At 39.4% G+C, this 14,317-nt stretch overlaps 1 protein-coding gene across 2 annotated transcripts; it reads left to right on the top strand.

Annotated features, from left to right (window-relative positions):
- Window positions 1-10,436, top strand: LOC119786880 (serine/threonine-protein phosphatase 1 regulatory subunit 10-like). 2 transcript variants are annotated; one of them, XM_038290444.1, is made up of 9 exons: window positions 1-84; window positions 4,370-4,478; window positions 7,480-7,566; window positions 7,680-7,815; window positions 7,899-7,950; window positions 9,650-9,745; window positions 9,817-9,940; window positions 10,030-10,133; window positions 10,238-10,436. In XM_038290444.1, exons 2-9 carry the CDS (start codon window positions 4,372-4,374, stop codon window positions 10,414-10,416), a joined length of 885 nt encoding a protein of 294 aa, XP_038146372.1. In that variant the 5' UTR covers window positions 1-84; window positions 4,370-4,371; the 3' UTR covers window positions 10,417-10,436. The 2 variants fall into 2 exon arrangements, with proteins under 2 accessions (XP_038146372.1, XP_038146371.1); XM_038290443.1 differs by lacking the exon at window positions 1-84 and having other exon boundaries at window positions 4,313-4,478.
- Window positions 10,437-14,317: the final 3,881 nt, after the last annotated feature.

Below are 14,317 nucleotides of genomic sequence, written 5' to 3'. Positions count from 1 at the left end.
TGTATTTTTGCAGTTTTGCCTGAGACTGAACATTGGCCTAACTTCAAATAACTCGTATCGTTGGAATTTCCAATAATATCAATAGTAAGTACATTTTGGAAGTATGTAAATTGAAATTAATCCAATGAAGTTGTTGTGGGTTATGGCTAGTTATCAGTAGCTAGCTAACAGCTGGTATGATACTGTAGTTGTGGGGCATAAAGCCTCATAGAATGTTCTAAATCTGCAAATAAAGATTGTATACCTGTATAAATATGTTTGTGTATAGAAAATATAAAAATGTATGGGCGGCTGACGGCTGTGCTTTGCAACATGCATACATCTTATCAGAATTTTCTATTACTCTTAACCCCACTAAAAATATTTGAATAAACTGAACCATTTGTTTTTTTTAGCAAATAAACATAACCGAGAAAATTAATTCAATATTCAGCGAGTTAAAGTTGATTAAAATTGATTCTGCACCTGCTCAACACATTACGCTGAGCGGAGCGGTGCCTAGCGGTCTCCGCCAGTCACGTGACATTTGTTGCTAAGACGCCATTTTTGGTGGAAAAGGCGTAGTGTAAACAACCTCAGCATAGCTAAACGAAGGGCTAAAGGATTGAGTTTGTTTCTCTGACTATATGGAAAAAAGTAGGCAGAATGCGAAATTACCGTACCGGCAAAAACTTAATAACGAGGCCAGGGAACGTTACTTGTCGAAACTGTCGGATATTAACGGCATAGATCCTTATGATCTCCTCATCTTCACAAATGGCTCCTTTTTTGCCTGATTTAGATAGGAGGAACAGATTATAGCAGGTGGCCTGCTATAATCTGTTCCCCCCTTTTAACTTTAAGAAATAAAGGTCAATCAACTCCAAAGTTTCAGGGGTTAGTTGTCATCATAAAAGATGCTTATAAGCCAAAAATGAAAAAGCTGGGACCTTTTTTGCCTGATTTAGACAGGGGGAACAGATTACAGCAGGTTTTATTTCATCCCATTCTGCCAGTTCTGACAATATGGGATGAAATAAAACGGCTGATGTTAGAAGACAAACTGTTTATTAAGGATAGTACAACATAGATAAATTGTACGTTACTATAAACACAAATATAGATTTAAGTACTAAATTTCAACCAGGAAAAAAATTTATTTTCCTTCTGCATATAGTCTTTAATGATTACACGTGCACTCCATTTTCTATTTCATTTTTATTACAAGTATATGGTTTACAACAGTTTTCAATGGGATGAGAACATTTGGACACTGAAACAATGAGAGATTTTTTTAAGGAAGGTGTGGAAAAGAACAAGGATCTGTTTGCTTTCAGAGGAAGGAGTAGACACTGCTGTCAGCGACCAGCTTTCAAGCAAACGTTTGTGTTTTATTATTAGTTTTAAATCAATATCACTGGCGATATTCTGCTATAATATGTGAAGTAAAGAATCAAACAGTGAAGCTCAACTTTCATACACGTAAAACCTTTCAAATTTCAAGTTCTGCACGTTGGAATTGAAGCGGAGTTAACTCGGGTTGTTCTTCCTACTCCGTGCGCGCTCCCGACGAAGAGATACAAATTTTCGCTGGGATAACTACCTTGGCACGACACCGGGACTGGCAGCCTCTCACACAACACGATCGTGTCATTTCTGGTAAATAATTGTGCCGAAAGAACAGCCGCATGTGGGTTATCTCGACTTTCCACCTAATATGGTGGTTTTCCCACGATGCACCGCGCCTGAGGTAAACAATTGACGTCAATTGGCGGAGACCGATAGGCCGATGGTCTTGAACAGGGGGTCCGTGACCCTTAGGGGTCCATGGAGGTACTGCATGGGGGTCATGAAAGTTTTGGTTGATTAACCTTTTTTGTTTATATTTCCCCCTGCAATTTTTCCCCCTAATTGAAATCTCTTTAAATCCACATTAACATGAATTCAGCACACTGTAGTAAACAGATAAATGGAGGCAGAAGATGTCTTTCAGTCATCAATGCTCACATTCAGCGACACACAGGAGCTCTTTCAAGCTGGGCACCGTTTCATTCACAGCACCTGTCCCATCAACAAAGAACCAGAGTCAGAAGTACTTTAATAATCCCAGGGTGAAATTACTTTCGTGACATGAGTCCTTCTGTAATAGATGGACTATAGGACCAGTTTGATTTAACACAATTTCATACAATATATATAATTAGGGGGTCCCCGCTCCATCTCCTGCTATAGGCGAAAGAACAACGGAGCATTAGGGCCAGGCTAGATTTTTTCTGTTTTTAAATACGAGAATAAAGTCGTAATATTATGATATAATATATTACAATTGCTAGTGGCGTCAGCTGTAAGACATTGACCTTCACTCCTGTGGTTGTTGGTTCGAGACCCAGGGTAGACTTTCAACAGCTGAACTGTTGTGAAAACTCTAAATCATGTCACAGAAATGCATCACACTGATAAAACCAAAACAATGCATAATTGCACTATATATATTAAATGCTCTGGACTTCCACATCAATGGGTTTTTGCACCATGTTTTTTTTCTCCCACACTGTTTACATTTGATCACTGCTGCACTTTAAGGAATTTAAATGTCATGAAAGTTGTACAAAACAAAATTTTGATTTGTATGCACTCTTGTGTATACAAAATGACAATACAGGTTGTATGAGTCTAAGAATAAAGTTGTTAATTTACAAGAATAAAGTCATGAAATTATGAGAATAAAGTTGAAAAATAACGAGAATGAACTCATTAAACTACGAGCCGTTTCAGAAAGAACATTTCGAGCTCCGACCATCACCACCAAACAGCAACCTGAGTCCATTTCCACATCCTGCCCAATTTGATGCTTCTGTGCTAAAATATTTCCTCATTTGTCAAACCAATGCCAAAGTATAACTTCACATGATGCTCGACATTCCACATTTTAGGGAAGACCATGCTTCTTGAAAGTGTTGCTATAAAAATACAACTTTATTCTCATAATATTAGGACTTTATTCTAATATTACGACATCATTCTCGTACTGTTGTGATTTTATTCTCCTAATTTTATTACTTTATTCTCGAATTACAAAAAAAACTCTAGCCTGGCCCTGATACTCCGTCGTAATCAGTGTTGGGCACGTTACTTTGAAAAAGCAATTAGTTATATTTAGTTAGTTACTTCTTCCAAAAAGTAACTGAGTTATGAACTGAGTTACTCCACAATAAAAGTAACTATTTTCTAGTAAAAGTAACTACTTTTGCATTTCTCGCCCCCGTAACCCTCACCACCCAGCCCCCACCTTCACGCTGTGTGTTTCCAAAGCCAGCTGAATAGAGCGAACGACAAAGACAAGAACCTGCAGAGAGTTTTGCAGTTATTGCAACTCAACGTAAATGACATCAGGGGGGAACGCTATCTGACGGGCCTATAAACCCCGGCAGATAGCGTTCCCCCTGCTTAACATGGGGGGAACGCTATCTGATGCGGTGTAAATATCATCAGGCTGCATTACCTCTACTCATGGGTATGAAGTTTTTTAACAGGACGTTCAGATCTGTGAGTGTATGAAATTAATAACTGGGGATGTCTAATTCTGAAATTCTGTGTGTTTGGGTTACTGCAACATCTATCCATCCATCCACACACACACACACACACACACATACATACATACATACCGACCGATTTCTCCCTTTCTCCATATAGGCTAACATTTGATCCTTCACGCTCTCCGTAGTTCCCCTGTGGCGCGAGCACAGGGCGGCTGTTACGTGCCCTTAGCGAGCATGCGCGTTTCCTGTCGCTTGCGCTGCCTTTTCTAAAGTCACACTGATGTTTTTGTTCTTAAGACTCTGAAAATGGCCAGATTTAAATAATGGAATTAAAAAGAACTCTTGGGGGAGCACGCTGCCGAACCAGCCTAGAAGTTATGACTATTGACCTCAGTATTTTTTGGGCCCTGCGTACGTCTCTGGGTGTGAGACATTATAAAACTTCTACTGCCTCAGTAACACGGGTACCTGCTCAGTTGAATTTCACCTGGTCTCCTGCAGGACCAAGGCTGTTTTTCCCTTTGGATCATTGAACTTTTCCGACCCCTCAGCCGCAGGCCTCTATGTTGATGATGTGGAGAAATAGAACAGAATAGAATACATGGAAAATCCCTTTATTGTCCCACAATGGGGATATTGTGATGTTTACAGCAGCAAAGGTTATAGTAGAAGCCGTCACCTTAGAAAAGTGTAAAAAGATAACAGATAGGAAAATAAAACAAATAGAGTATTGAAGTGTTTTACAATATAATACTCTGTATCTGAAAAATAAAAAATCAATAACAGCTCTGGACATGTTTACGGTAATGGATGTGAGAAAAATAGCAGCAACTGTGTGTGTGTTTTAGACATGGCGGAGGAATCTCTTGACTCCAAGGTGGTTTTGGAACGCATGGAGTCCCTGCTGGGAAAGGATGGAGAGCTCCGCAGTCTGGAGGAAGTTCCCCAGATGTTCAGGTGAGATGCTCCCCTCTGATGGTGCAGCCTCCGTTCCTCCTTCTGTCATCAACCCATCTACCGTATTTTCACGACCATAAGGCGCACCGTACTAAAAGGCGCAGTCTCAGTTATGTGTCCCATTTCTGTATTTAACACACACATAAGGCGCACCAGACTATAGGGCGCGTTTTTTATATACAGGTACATGTCCTCTACTACCTTTAAATACCTCTACTGCGTATTTAAAAATACAGCGGGGGCAAAACTGAGTATGACTGTGCTTTATTCATGTATTTATTACAAAGTATAAATCAAACCTGCAGGGAGCTGGCCGTGAGACAGACACATTGCAGATGACACAGCGCTGTGATCACTCCTAAATTAACTTAAAATCCTGAAACCTGCCGACGGATTATGTTCGCTTTTATTACCGGTATCCAGGTGCCTGCAGTTTAAATTATTTAGATGAAAAACACCTGCCAGCAGCCGCGGTGAACCTGGAGGCTACCCAGCCTAGAGGCTGCTGATGAAGAGATTTCTGCTGTCAGCGCACCGCTGGTATGTGGGGGTCTGAGCGCCTCCGACAGAAATAGATAATCTGGATGAACTGACTGCAATTATTAAGTTTTCAGGTGGACTTTCTCACTTAAAAACATATAAAAACTACTTTATTCCCACTGATCACAGCAAATATAGCTGCAAGATTTAGATTATTTAGATGAAAAAACACCTGCCAGCCACCGCGGTGAAGAGGAGGAGACCCGCCCAGAGGCTGCTGTTGAATTAAGTTTTCAGGTAGAAAAATAGAGCGGGAGCAAAACTGAGTATGTTTGTGCTTTATTCATGTATTTATTACAAAGTATTAATCAAACCCATCAAAGTCATCATCCTCTGTTTCTGAATTAAACAGCTGCGCTAAATCAGACATGCCAATTTCCCCTTCTTTGCTGTCAGAGTCACTTTCCGTGCAGCGCGGCTCCTCAGAAATAATGCCGGCTTTTGCGAAAGCTATAACAACAGAGCCAGCAGACACGTTAGTCCAAGCATCTACAATCCATCCGCAAACGGTGGCGTAACTTGCCCGGTGCTGCCTTCCACTTATCCTGAAACTGTGGTCTCTGTCGGTCATCCATCGCTTCCACGCCGCTCGCAGCCTTACTTTGAACGGGCGCTTCACACCGATGTCGAGCGGTTGAAGTTCCTTTGTCAGACCCCCGGGATAACGGCGAGCACAGCTTTTATTTGATTCACCATGTTTTTCTCATCAGCTGTGAGATGGGCACGCATGGAGTCACAGATTAACTGCGATGGTGATGCGTGGAAAAAACCACCTGTTCTCCTCACATACACCTCCCTCAGCCACGCTTTCATCATCTCCTCATCCATCCAGCCTTTTTCATTTGCGTTAATATCATATGTCATCAGAGCGCTGTGTCTGTCTCGCTGTCAGCTCCCAGATCAACTTCTCTGATTGGTTGATGCGGCGCGTCCAGCAGCAAAACTTAAATTTTTCCATCTCGAGCAGCAGCAGCGCGTTGGCAGATGCTTAAACGCTCCTGCTGCTCAAAACGCGCTGCGGGACCTTTTGCTGCACCTATACGCGTGTCAACCGTTGACTTTGCATGTAAACTTGCTGCTTCTGCTGCACCTGCTGCGTCCCGTTCACACCGATGTCGAGCGGTTGAACAGCGAGCACAGGGTTAATTTGTTTCCCCATGTTTTTCACATCAGCTGTGAGATGGGCACGCATGGAGTCCAACCCAGTCTCATGGGAAAATGTACCCCCACTACGTTGGTCCACACTGCAAAACGTAGTGGAGGTACATTAATGGCCATTTTTTTGTGGTACTGTTACGTTTCTTCTACCTATACGCTTTCTATTGTTTTACGTCCTAGTCACGTGACTTTCAAGATTCCAGCTGGGAGAAGAAAAAAATATATATAGATGGCTGACATTCGCTCATTTTTTGTGGAAAGATTAATAACTTGAGTTTGTTTTTGCATTAAAATGAGTTTTGATTACATTTCTAGTGAGAAATGTATAGTTTGTTGCCAGAATATTTACTCAGGGAATGTACATATTCACTTGCTTGTTCGTTTCTTGCAAAGATTTTTCAAGATAATGTGAAACTGTAACGTTTTGGTATAAACATGGCTGAGATTTCTCTAACTTTTAGTGGGAAAATCAATAATTTCAATCAGTTTCTGCATTTAAATGGGTTTTGATCACATTTATAGCGAGAAGTGTAGGGTTTATTTACATAATATTTACTTCGTGAACATACATACAACATACAACAACAGGAAAGAAATTGAAAAATGGCATTAAATGCAGAAACTGATTGAAATTATTGATTTTCCCACTAAAAGTTAGAGAAATCTCAGCCATGTTTATACCAAAACGTTACAGTTTCACATTATCTTGAAAAATCTTTGCAAGAAACGAACAAGCAAGTGAATATGTACATTCCCTGAGTAAATATTCTGGCAACAAACTATACATTTCTCACTAGAAATGTAATCAAAACTCATTTTAATGCAAAAACAAACTCAAGTTATTAATCTTTCCACAAAAAATGAGCGAATGTCAGCCATCTATATATATTTTTTTCTTCTCCCAGCTGGAATCTTGAAAGTCACGTGACTAGGAGGTAAAACAATAGAAAGCGTATAGGTAGAAGAAACGTAACAGTACCACAAAAAAATGGCCATTAATGTACCTCCACTACGTTTTGCAGTGTGGACCAATGTAGTGGGGGTACATTTTCCCATGAGACTGGGTTGTGGAGTCACATATTAACAGCGATGGTGATGAGTGGAAAAAAAACACCTGGTCTCCTTACATTCAGCCACTCTTTCATCATCTCCTCAATGAGGTGGTCTCAAAAGTCGCAGTTACAACACACATAGGGCGCACCGCACCAAAGGGCGCACCGCACATTTTGAGGGAAAAAAAGACGTTTAAGTGCGCCTTATAGTCGTGAAAATACGGTACTCATTTTTGTCTTTTCTTTCTCAGCTTGATGAAAGCTTCTACCACGATGGCCAGCATGAGTGTCTGCCTCAACGTGCTGCTGCAGACACAATCTAACGATATTCTCCAAAGGTGGGTCTCCTACAGATACAATAAATAATGAGGTTTAGTTCAGGCCCAGGAAAAAGAAGCAGCTCTTCTAGTAGCACCAGCTGGTGGTTAAAACAAGCTTCCCCTTCATCCAGGTTCATCAAAGTGGGAGGCTTCCAGCTGCTCTCCTCCTGGCTCACCCACTCTGAAAGCACCAACAACACCCCGCTGCTGCAGCTCATCCTGCTCACGCTGCAGAAGCTGCCTCTCAAAGTGAAGCACCTCACACAGGTAGCGCCTTCAGATTCTCTATCCGGGTTTTGGGGTTTTAGTCACTTTTGGCAACCTTCACCCACTCTGATGTTTTTCCCCAGAACAACGCAGCCAAGTTCGTGAAGCAGCTGAGTAAAAGTGGAGAAACTGAAGGTGAGTTTGAGACTGAAGACAGCATGAATGTTGGTTTGAGGTAGTGTTCATTTTAGCAGCCATTTTTAAATTTAGTTTTAGTTTTAGTCCAGTTTCAGCATCGATTTTTAGTTTTTATCACATTTAGTTGACATCATCCCATTTTTATTTAGTCTAGTTTTAGTCGACTATAAGTCAGAGCATTTTAATCTTTATTTTAGTTCAAGAAAACATAATTTTATTAGTTTAGTTTTAGTCAACAAAAACCGTCAACATTTTAGTCTAGTTTTAGTTGGAACATAATTTTAACCTTTTACTTTTTTGTCAGCAGATAATATTTAACATTTCCTAAAATTATTTCACATTTCAACGTTTTCTCATCTTTTTGATTAAAAAAAAAAACACAATTTTAAGGAACACATGCAGACATGGAAGATGTTCTGACAATATTTGCATATTTATTTTGAACATTGTTAAGGTTCAAAGACACAAACACAAATGCTTGCATTAAAATAAATAAAATACACCTGACAAAGGAAACAAATAAATAAAATAAAGTGTCTTATGAACATAACACAAGTGCTGGCTGTTTAAAGCTAGTTCACATAGAATAATAAAATAAATAGATTTGAGATCAATGTTGTGAAAAAAAAAAACTCCAACTGATAGAACAAAAGTGCTTTCCTGCCAGCTATAGCTGGCCTGTCATTGATTCTGGGTGGCTGGTAGGTTGTTGGTGGTGGTGTATCTTCAATCTGGAACAGAAATTAATACAATGTCAGGATAGATAAACAGCATAACAGGAATTCCAAGTGTATAAGTAGCATATAGGTCTGTTTTTTTCCTTAACAAAAACTAAGTCTCTGTAAAAACTACATTTGACAATCCTTTTCAAACTCATACAAACAACCTAACTATCATTTTATGCAGGAATAAATTGCAGACATTTTTATGTGTGCCAGCATTTTGGTTGTATTAATATTGATGTTTGCATCCCAGTCCCTGCAGTGGTTCCCGTAGCAATGGCTATTTTGTGTATGAAAATCTAGGTTAAAGTTGTTCTGAATTATGTGTGGCATATTATTTTTATTTGGTCTTATCCTGATAAATAGTTTCAGTTCGTTTTAGCATTTAGCATACATATGTAGCTGCCGAGGTGTTTTGTGTTAGCTGTAGTTCACTTGCAGCTCCTAGATTACCTAAAGCGTCTGTCTGCTTTAATCAAACTGGCAATTTAACTGAAACTATAGTTGCCCGGCCAGTATAACATATCTAAGTTCTATCAACAAGTTGCTACGGTCGCTACGTGCTAACAAGCTAACGTAACGTAGCCACCCTGGATACTAAATGCTATGAAAGTTAGCCAACATTAGTTAGTTTATCATTGGGAAATTATAGCCGTTGATTTAGTGTTACATTATAAACAACCACCACCAATCTTTCTGTTAACTTACCGTAATGTCTTTGTGGTGAACTGCGACGTGTCTCTTCAGGTTTGTTGTGTTTTTTCCAGCTACCATGTGGCCACATTCCTTCCCTTCGACTAAAATCAAGCATTTGGTTTTGTCTCGTCTTTATTAGTCCACGAAAATTATTTCTGATTTACTCCCAGTTATCGTTTATCAGTGGGGATTTTCGTCTCGTCTTGTCTAGTTTTCGTTAACGAAATTAACACTAGTTTGAGGCGCAGCTTTAACAGTTTGTAACTCTTTGTTTTTAGATGTGAGGAAGCTGGCAGGTGCCCTGGTAGATGGCTGGCTGGCTACCATCAGCGCCCACTGCGCCTCCAAGCGGAGCAGCAGTAACTCGCCTGGTGGTACGGACCTCCATGGTTTCTCTGTTTCCAGACTGAACTTTCCGCCTTCTAAACACGGTTCCTTTCTTTAGATAAAAAGAGGAAACAAGGGCTGGAGATGGAGGATACCAACCCTACCCCTCCTAAAAAGAAGACCCCTGCACCTCAGCTGGGGGAGAAATCCATCCTAAAGTGGCCGCAGCTGAAGAGGCCGAGGTAAGGCGCTGCGTTCTGTTTGAAATCTGGTGATTTTTCCTGTCAGGCTGCTGATTCTGGTTCTGATCGCTGTGGGTTTTCCTCTGTAGCTCCGGCCCCTCAGACGATGCACCTCCAGAGAAAAAGCACAAACCTCTAAATACTCCCTGGAGCTCCAACGAAGGCATCGAAGCCGAGATAACTCCAGCCCAACGTGAGTTTAAGCACAAGTAACTAGAAAAGTTTTTTGGTTTGTTGGAACGGCTGTTTGATACGAGGAGTTTTTGTGTTCATCATGTCAAACCATGTCTGTTACAGCGGAGGAGCCCAACACGCCCACAAACAACGGCAAGAAGAAAAAAAAGGTCCAGTGGGCTGAGGAGGAGCAGCTCACACAATTCTTCTATTTTGAATTGGATAGAACAGAGAGAGGTGAGGGATTTAGATGGAGATTTCAATATCATGTGGTCTTAGGAAATTGGATAGACATCCCTTAAAACCCACAGATAAAGAAAATAATCGTTGAGAATTTTTGCACTAGACTAAATTTGGTTGGCATATGGAGATACTGTAATCCATGTGAGAAAAAATACACATGGAGCAACAAAAATCTGCCTTACTGCTCTCGTATTGCTTTTTGGCTGATCACAAACGATTTAATTCAACAAGTTACAGAAGTAATAATTTGTCCCACAATAATAAATGATCACAAAACAATTCTTCTAAAATTAGATTTTCCACAGAATAAAAATAAAAAGTCTTTCAACTATTGGAAAGTTTAAATTGCTTAACGAATCAACTGGATTAAAGGTTCCTTAATTGTCCAAACAGCGTGTGGAACATCTTCCCCTCTAATCTTTTAGCAATCTATATATATATACAATCTTAACACAATAAATGTTCTGATGAATGCAAATGGTGGATTTTACTCTTATGAGGTCTTTATGGAAAAATATGACTTTGATACTTCTAGAGAAGAGTTTGAAAGGGTGATCAGTTCTATTTCCATCAGTATTGTCTCTTTAGCCCAAAGCATCATAACAGCTACCTCTCTACCTGTATCACTGGGTTCTCCTACTATCGCTGGTATCTCACAGATAGGAGATGTAACAATGTTTTTATCAGGAACCATTTTGTTCCAGTGTCCTGTCAGACCGACATACCCATAGTCGATACCCGTTTATCCCTTTAGTTTATCCCTGTTTATCACTTTAGTTTTGTGCAAAAAATACAATTTTAACTACCTTGACAGGCGTGTATCGCTCAAGTCATGTACAAAAAACAGTTTAATTACTTACTTTTTTGTGTTTTTTGAGGCATATTATGATCTGACCTTAAATTGTTTTTTTTTGTACATGACTAAAGGGATACAGACCCGTCAAGGTTGTTTAAAATGTATTTTTCCGTTCAAACCTAAAGGGATAAACTAAAGGGATATATGGGACTAACATATGCAAATGCAACTGTGACCTCTTGCTGTTGTGTATTGACTATGGGTATGCTGGTCTGACAGAACACAGGTCTATACCCGTATATGTAAGCACCCATAGACTCTGGTGTACAAGAAACTCTGGAACTGGATCTTTCTGCTACCTTATCGATTTATAGTTCCTAACAATGTCAAAGTGGTTCTTTTCAAAATTGTGCATCTGTATTACCCTTCAAAAGCAAATATCTGTGCTTTTTTTTTTCAAATGTGAGTAACAATTGTCCATTTTGTGGATATGAAGGGGACACTATTGAGCATAAATCAACCAAAATAATGAAATTATTTAATCATTTCAATTTACTTGAAACAATTTACTTGTTTGTGTGTATGTTTATGTTTTGTTGAAATAATAATGTTTTTATATTATCTTCCTTCCTGTTATGTAATATTTACATGTAATGTTCAACTATTATTGTACTAAATTGTATGTACAAATGTTAATAAAGAAGGTTTGTTACAATAATCAAAATAAAGAAGATATGGCGCTGGGTGGACTCGTCAGTCTGGAAGAAGAAAAACTCTCTTGTTTGTACATGCGCGGTGCGCGAGGTTCTGGTAAATCCGCTCGCAGACGTTCAAAGCTCTGCTTCCACTGCAGGATTTGCTCACGAGGGCCGACTGAATCTCAAACATGTTGGAAATTTTCCCCCGACCTTATGATTCCTGATCAGGAGGTGGTTGTTAGAGGCTAATCCCCCCTCGTTACCCCCTGTATGCTACACGACGCAGGCTCTACGCTCATTCATTTTTAAGAAAGACGTATTTTCAATTTGTGTGACCACTTTTGCTATAATCTTTTGCTGCTATAGCACCACAATTTCCCCATTGTGGGACAATAGGGGGATATATATGGTAAAGATAGGCTCTGTGTATGCACCTTGATGCTCTATCTCTCCGTTTCTTTTCCCTGAAAAGAGATCACTCAAGAAAAACTCTTTAAATAACACTTCATAACGTATATGTATTAAATAACCAGGAGACATGACAACAGATTCTGATAGAAATTGTAATCTTACTCGGATCAAAGAAATTGCTTAGAGTTACAGAAGGCAGCTGCTCACCTTCAGGCTCACCTCTCAGGCAGTGGCCCAGATTAACAGTTAGAAAGGCATTTTATTCATCTCCAGTCTGCCACATCATCACATTTTACATCATAGACATTAGCAGATGAGGAGACATTCATGGCTCCAGCCTTATGAAAATATTACACTTCATCCTTAGCTGAAGGACACCGCCCTCATTCCATTTCCAAATCTTTGCCAAGATTTATATATATATATATATATAGATATATATAAAGTTATCCCTCGAGCCCTAATGTTAACAATCCTTCCATATTAAAAAATAAAGTGACGAGGCATCCTTCTTCTGGTCTGCTTAAACCAGCATATTATGGTAGCAGGTCAGTCTCCCCAAGATGGCACCTGTAATCTCTGCACCGCGACAGTCAATGCAGGTTCTACTCTTATTTTATGTCCATGACCACTAATACCTGGGAAATCTGCAACAACATCACGGTGTCTCTGTTCCAACTTGCATGATCAAGAATCTCCTCAGTTCTCCAAAGTCCTGCTAATGACCTAATTATTGAATTAAGGTGTTTTGAAGCAGAGACGCATCTAAAAGCTGCAGGACACCGGCCCTCAAGGACTACAGTTTGACATCCCTGCACTAGAGCATCAAGCTTTTAATGCGTCCAACTGTTTATGTTAGCATCATCATTCAGAAACATTTAGTTGGAAGGTGTGTCTACATGTGTAACAACATAAAAAGGGAAAATAGATTTTTCTTAAACCTGAATAAAAACTCAGATCGATAAAACATTTTTATTTTGGCACTGAATCATGGAATCATTTTCTCTGTTTGCCATTTTAACCCAAATCTTTTTAAAATAAATCTGGCGTCTCACACTCATGCACTGAATGGGAGGGGCAGTTGAACTGGTTTCAGCGTAGGGAGCAGCTAGAACATGAGGCAGCGCTGCAGTTTGTTTTCAGGTCTGATGCACTGCAAAAAAAACATCTAAATAAGTCATTTTTGCTTAAAATAAGTGATTTTTCTTGAGTCGAGAAGGTAAGTGAGACACTTTGCTGATGGAACAAGACAATTTACATTTAAAATAAGAAAAAAATAATTGCATTGTCTTAGTTGAAGCCCATATTATCTAATTATCTTATTTTAACCTCTTAGGGCTTTGCGGTCACATACGTGGACAGCACTTTTTCACTCATATGTCCACAATGGTGTTTACAGCTTAACTTGTGGTGTTATAAATTTGAATGTGGGTATTTTCACTACCACCTGGTGGTAAAAGAAGAGCATTACACCTTACCAAAAAATTTAGAAATGGCGGCCAACACACGCCAAAATCCTCATGTCAGCTCCATATGCAATCGTTGACCAAGTAAGAAGTCCTGTAATATTTTATAATCTATTCTGATTTAGACAATAATGGGTTGTACAAAGGGTTGTACATTTGTCATTAAATGCAAATATTGAAAACAAATGTGAATAAAACCCCTTTCTATGTAGCTAAACATGAAGTACATGTACGTGTACTTATGGACTGAAGCTCCTTGAAAAAGCTAACATGCTAGTACACATACACATTTGTAGAATAAGAAAAACATTATCTGTTGTGAAGCTAAAATGCTATACGTTGTCCATAATTAAATAAATATAATTAAAACTACTGAATCAATACATTTATACGTGAATTAGATGGACTAAAAATGCTAGTAAAAATATGTGCATGTGAGTTAGCTTCACGCGTCGTTGATTCTTCAAACTGAGGGGAGCGATAAAAATGGTGATTGATGATGATGAGCCAGCAGTACTGAAGATGTTGGAAAAATTCTGGAAGTTGAGGCCTTTTCTAGATGGAATTCTGCGAGGCTGCTCGTCTCTCA

This window comes from Cyprinodon tularosa, unplaced genomic scaffold (assembly GCF_016077235.1).
Source record: "Cyprinodon tularosa strain WSP-4 unplaced genomic scaffold, ASM1607723v1 ctg280, whole genome shotgun sequence".
Taxonomy (NCBI): Eukaryota; Metazoa; Chordata; class Actinopteri; order Cyprinodontiformes; family Cyprinodontidae; genus Cyprinodon; species Cyprinodon tularosa.
The sequence above is the reverse complement of the archived record's forward strand: the minus strand, read 5'-3'. Positions and strand labels throughout refer to the sequence as shown.